Below are 6,392 nucleotides of genomic sequence, written 5' to 3'. Positions count from 1 at the left end.
CTCACTCAACCTAACAATTCTTTTAAAATCATGTCATTCAAGAATATGAACATCTTAATGTGATATTCTACTTACTCCATCTAATAATTCTTCTAAAATCCTACGTAACTCAAAAATATTAACATTAAATCTTAATGCGACGGAGGGAGTTTGATATAAACAAGATGCTATTACAGAAATAGTATGACAACATTTTGGAAAGTTAAACAATTCAAATTTCCAAGACTAAACAGTGAATATATTTATAAAGTAATTGTAGAACATTTTATGCTGAAACAACTAGTATTAGCAAGATCATACAATAACAGTAATAAGAGTATAGCAATGGGGTCTCCGATGGCGCCCTTCCCACTAGGACCTTCACTAGTCCTTCTCACAAAAACTGTCTGCTACGTCAGCACTAGCCCTTCCCATTTCACTAGGACTTCCCACTAGGACTTCCCGCAATAAAATTAATAAATTCACAATTAAAATTAAAATTTACGAAATTAAAATTTCGACACGAGCCGTATTTATAGAGTTTTTTATTTTTAAATAATAAATAATTTTCGGTGGGATGTCCGAGTGGGACGTCCTACCCACGCCACAGTGGCGGACGTCAGGTAGGACGTCGGGCTGAGGGGCGAGGACATGGGACGGGCACATGGGACGGGCGTGGGCACCCTTCCCCTTCACTACGGCGGACGTCGGGTAGGACGTCGGCGACGTCCTACCGGGATGTCCGCCATTGGAGACACCCTAATATAAGTAAAAATAACATAAGACCATCATTAAAATAACAATGCAATATTCCACCACAAAAAAAAATTCTTTAGTTGAGAGGAAACTACGGGTTTGTGCTTAACAAAAATGGCTGATATTACTTAACAGTTCTTTTTCTAGAATATAGCTAACAATATTGTAATCATTATCCAGCTATTAATTTTTTTTATAAAATAACCAACACTTATTCAGCCAAATTTACTTTCCCAATTTAGTTATTTTGCATATACCAACACCAATTAATGAACAAATTTTCAAACTTGGCAAGGTGCTCTTCCACACGAATTAAAGAAAAGAATGGTTTTTTTTTCCTCTTCCATTCTGTTAGATTATGTGTAAGGTTAACCACCATCACTGGTGCAAAAAGGATGATAGGAACATTCTGCACAACTATACAACTTTAGCAGTGAGTATGCGTATAGACTGATTTAGACTTTGTAGAACTATACCAAATTACCAGTGAGGATATGACGGTGAGGCTTCCAAAATGATCGTAGAAGAAAAGCTAGTGTAAATCAGATAAGCAGATAGCATTAGCTGCTCCGGTGCAAGAGCTCTGGTTGCCCCCGCACAGCACCTGTATCAAAGTAACACTGTTGTAACGACCCATAACTCCAACATAATTCCAATAGAGTTGAAGAAAACTTACCAAGTAGCTGGTGATGACGACGAAGATGCTCCACATCCATTAGCGAATCAAACGATGACACAGATGTAGGCATCACAGCAGGTGGATAACCACGATGTTGAGGATTGTGAAAGTTTGATGGACACTGTGATGACACAGGTGTATGCATCACAGAAGGTGGATAACCATGATGTTGAGGATTATGAAAGTTTGATTGCCACTGTGGAGCTGCTAGAGGCTGTTGCGGTTGCTGCATATTTTGGAAGGATGATATCAAAGTAGCATTGGGTATGGATTGTGCTGGACCAAGAATAGAAGACTGAAACTGCTGAGCTGAAGAATATATATCTCCTCCAAAATGCGGAAGACTCGTGGGATGAACTCCAAAGATGGTCCCCTGTCTTCGCAAAGCTTCAAAATACGGAGTAGGTTGTACACATGGAGGTGCAAAATGTTGGCTAGTGATAGGCCCACCTCTCGTAGAACCAGGCACTGATATCTGCGGCATGGCTTGCCCAATTGGGCTTGCAATCTGCTGGTTGGGAGCACAAGCCCCAGCAGGCCTAACCATGTGTTGATGATATTGCATGGAACTGGAAGGAAAACCTGCAACAAGAATCACCATTGTTCCAGCGATCACTCTACATTTATAAGCACATTGTATGTGCACACATGTAAGATAGATCGATCTATTATAGCAAATGCTATCAGAGTCATTGGCCTGAACCATAATAAAATAATGTTGTGAATTTCATCAACACACCAGTTCCTTAAATTTGTAACTGAAGGAGAGCCTGCAAGGTTTGTCCTCCCACTCTTTGTGGTTGGCATTTATCATTAATGCATACTCCATTTCAACTAAGATAAGAAGACACCAGCTCAAATAATGTACTATAACCAGAAAATAACTACTCATAATGCATGATGTCTAAATGAAATATGACAAAAATACAGAAGTTTGGAGTATCCAAATGTTTATGTGACTTTTAAAGAGTATTTGGTGACCCCACTTAGCCAGAGTAAGAGTAAAAGAAAAGGAATGAAATATTTGCCACTATCAGTCAGTAGCTTAAACCCATTACTGTGTTAGGTCTCAAGGATATCTAATACTCTAATCATTATTTTTAGGTGGACATATAGTAAAACACAATGCATTATCAGGGAAAAAAGTTTAGGGAAAGTAGATCATTTAATATTAAGTTAAAGTACACCAAACCAGTAGAACTTAGATCTATTAATACACATTATTCGTAGAATGAATTCATCCAAACATCCTCAAATGGTTTGTAATTCTGATTGAAATCAAGTATCCAAATTGAATCCAAACACTAGGTAGATGCATCGGCAGTCAATAATTTACCTTGCTGCAATGCAGGCCAAATAGACGACATATTCAAGCAACTATAGTTGAAGGAATCAGCCAACATCTTATTCATCAAAATTTTCTTCCCCCTCTGACAAAGTCCATTGTTCTTCACTACAAATTGTGCTCGAGTATCCTGAATTTTGAGCTGGTATTTCTTTTTTACTGCATCGAAAAGTTCTTGCATCTCTTTTTTGCATTCAGAATTTAGCCCTTCTATCTATTAAGAGAGAAGATTCTGTTACAACCATAGCCTAAGCCAACAAACCAATTATATAGTAGAATTGAGATACTAACCAGTTCATCGTGAATTTTCTGCAGTTCTTCAGATTCTTTTTTTATTATTTCCAATTCATTTTGAAGTGGATCAGCAAACAGAGATGGAGAAATTTGATTAATAGGAAGATGGGTTAGACCTCCGAACTGTAGAACAGCATCATGTAAGACTTCATTTGCACTCAACACCTCTTCTGTAGCTACATTATTCTGGACAGAAGCAGATATCTGAACACTTGTTAGTTCATCTCTGACATCAGGACTATTATCCAAATCTACGGATGCATGTGAAAGAATTTCAGTCACAGCAGCTCCAGAGGAATTTCTTGCCAGATTATGATTTTGACTTTCAAGTTCAGGGGATGGCAAATGGTTACGGCTTGGAGATGCGTCAATATTCATGAGCTGCAGCTTCTCATCACTTTCAATCGATGGTGCATCAGTATGGGATTGCTCAGGGGTTGCATTGTCAGGTAGTAGTGAATTTGATGCCTCAGTCTCCAAATTAACCCGATTGGTAATAATTACTGCATCTTCATCTTGCTGTTCTATACTGGACAGCATATGTGATCTATTGTTCATGTCCTCGATGTATGAAACTTCAATCCATGACATACTTCGAGTTTCTATTTCCAGCTCAGTGTTGTCTTGGAGTTTGTTATATGATTCCAAAGTCTTTACAGTACCAACATGTTCTGATGCAGAAACAGAGGCTGCAGTGTCAACTCTCTCTGAGTCTGCAGCTTCTATCTGTGAAGTAACTTGGTCTTTAACAACTGAGGTGTTCTGATCTTGTATTTGTACAGAAGACAGTTTAGCTATTACAGTGTCAGTGACTTTCAACTCTGAAGCTTCAGCTCTTGATGAACTTTGAGTTTCTAGTGCAAGCTCCTCACTGGCTTGTGGTTCAATATTCGACAGAGACTCTCTGGCAGTATCAACAAGTTCTGCAGTGGCAATCTCAGAGAGAGAAGAGTTTACCCTTCCTGCTTCCTCTATAACATGGCCTTGTATTTCAGAAGGTACCACATCTTGCTCTTCTCGTACCTACATCACATACTTTATTATCATATCTCATAACAAGCTATTTCAACAATGAATTTACCACTGCAATGAATTTGGTATTAGAGGGAGGGAAAATGGGCTTGGGAGGGGATTAGGTATATGTATGTGTGTGTGTGTGAATGCACAAGTAATGAGCACGTGCACACATATATTATAGATTCTAAAAAATCACGTTGAAAAAACTTTTACTTGAATCCTGTCTTCAAGGGCTTACACTAACATACAGTATTAGAATTCCTAATTTTTAAGCAAGTTCTCTATCAGGATAAAAGAAGGGAAATATAAGTCGAGAAATAGCATATATAGAGGTTCAGGGGATAAGGATGTTCCAAAGCTTTTGTTTGCTCCAAAGTTTTCAATACCTTTCCAGCCAAATCAAGATCATCAATGGTGGTCCTGTCAGTCTTATTTCTCTGGTTTAGCAAAGCATCAGGGAAATTAATTGCAGTCTCTTCACCAAATCCATCAATAGAAGTATTAGCACTCAATTCCATTGGGTTGACATTATCAACAATTTCATCATCAGTTTCAGTCCATTCTGCAGGAATGTCTTTACATAGATTGGGAAATTGCATGTCACCGACACCTCTTTCTCCAGAATCAGGGGGCTTCACAGAGATTTTTTCAGCACAACCAAAATGCTCTGGTACAGCAAGCTGCTCTGCATCAGGTAAATCAATTGCATCCTCATCCAACATTTCATAAGCAACTGTTTCAGGCATCTTAGATGGAACCTCTCCGTGCAGCTCAAGCAGTTGCATTTCACCAGAAGTCTCCAGATTGGCAAGGATACTTCCCCCGGCACCCAAATGCATTGGCAGATTAATCTTCTCAACAACAGCCGAAATCCGTATATCTGAGTCAGATATACCACCTCCCTTTTTTTTACTACTATTTGCTTCACCACTTGGATTTCCATAAAAAGGGTTACATGCTACTTCCTCAGCTGTAGCATGATCAGAGTTTTTGGATCGTACAACACGATTTGCCTTCACAGTTCTACTTGAATCACTATTTTGTCCATGCTTCACGGTTAAGGCCATAGCATCCTTAGCACCGAGGATATGCGTTCTCGACTTAGAACATCTAGAAACTTCTTCATGTTGTGAACCAAATGGCTGTTCTTTGCTGTATGCTGTAGGCTTGCTAGAGACGCAGGCTTTTGCTTCAGACAGAGAGTTAACTTCCTTTTGGATCTCCTCATTTCTTGCAGCTGATTGTTCTGCCTCAAGATCCTTAAGTTGCTTGTCCTTTTGGAGATTGTTCTCAACATCCAATAATTTTAGATAAATGGCTGCACTACTAAGATTTTCACAAGAGGGTTTACATGCTACTTCCTCAACTGTAGCACGATCAGAATTTTTGGATCGTTCAACATGATTCCTCTTCACAGTTATACTTGAATCACTATCTTTTCCATGCTGCTCAGTTGGGGCTATTGCATCCTTAGCACCTAGGATATGCGTTCTCGACTTAGAACATCTCGAAACTTCTACATGTTGCGACCCAAATGGCTGTTCTTTGCGGTATGCTGTAGGCTTGCTAGAGACGTGGGATTTTGCTTCAGACAGAGAGTTAGCTTCCTTTTGGATCTCCTCATTTTTTGCAGTTGAGTATTCTGCCTCAAGATCTCTAAGTTGCTTGTCCTTTTCGAGATTGTTCTCTGCCATTTTTTTCGCACTACTTAGATTTTCACAAGAGGGTTTACATGCTACTTCCTCAGCTGTAGCACGATCAGAATTTTTGGATCGTTCAACATGATTCCTCTTCACAGTTATACTTGAATCACCATCTTTTTCATGCTGCTCAGTTAGGGCCATTGCATCCTTAGCACCTAGGAAATGCGTTCTCGACTTAGAACATCTAGTAACTTCTTCATGTTGCGACCCCAATGGCTGTTCTTTGCGGTATGCTGTAGGCTTGCTGGAGACGAGGGATTTTGCTTCAGACAGAGAGCTAGCTTCCTTTTGGATCTCCTCATTTTTTGCAGTTGAGTGTTCTGCCTCAAGATCTCTAAGTTGCCTGTCCTTTTCGAGATTGTTCTCTGCCATTTTTTTCGCACTACTCAGATTTTCACAAGAGGGTTTACATGCTACTTCCTCAGCTGTAGCACGATCAGAATTTTTGGATCGTTCAACATGATTCCTCTTCACAGTTATACTTGAATCACTATCTTTTTCATGCTGCTCAGTTAAGGCCATTGAAGATCTGCAAGATTCAGCTCTTGCGTATAGGATCCACGATTCCTACGTTACCGGAATTGACTCGTCGTACTTTTTCTATCACTAAGTTCATATT

General features: G+C 39.4%; 1 protein-coding gene across 1 annotated transcript in view; it reads right to left on the bottom strand.

Annotated features, from left to right (window-relative positions):
- Window positions 1-1,047: 1,047 nt before the first annotated feature.
- Window positions 1,048-6,392, bottom strand: part of LOC125189675 — a 7,108-nt gene continuing 1,763 nt past the window's right edge. The window contains exons 3-7 of the mRNA XM_048086928.1: window positions 4,457-6,302; window positions 3,051-4,076; window positions 2,751-2,973; window positions 1,412-1,996; window positions 1,048-1,339 (exon numbers count right to left, since the gene is read on the bottom strand). Coding sequence (XP_047942885.1) covers window positions 1,296-1,339; window positions 1,412-1,996; window positions 2,751-2,973; window positions 3,051-4,076; window positions 4,457-6,302 — 3,724 coding nt within the window. The 3' untranslated portion in view covers window positions 1,048-1,295. The remainder of the gene's footprint in view (window positions 1,340-1,411; window positions 1,997-2,750; window positions 2,974-3,050; window positions 4,077-4,456; window positions 6,303-6,392) is intronic.

Source organism: Salvia hispanica, chromosome 5, assembly GCF_023119035.1.
Source record: "Salvia hispanica cultivar TCC Black 2014 chromosome 5, UniMelb_Shisp_WGS_1.0, whole genome shotgun sequence".
NCBI lineage: Eukaryota > Viridiplantae > Streptophyta > Magnoliopsida > Lamiales > Lamiaceae > Salvia > Salvia hispanica.
The sequence above is the reverse complement of the archived record's forward strand: the minus strand, read 5'-3'. Positions and strand labels throughout refer to the sequence as shown.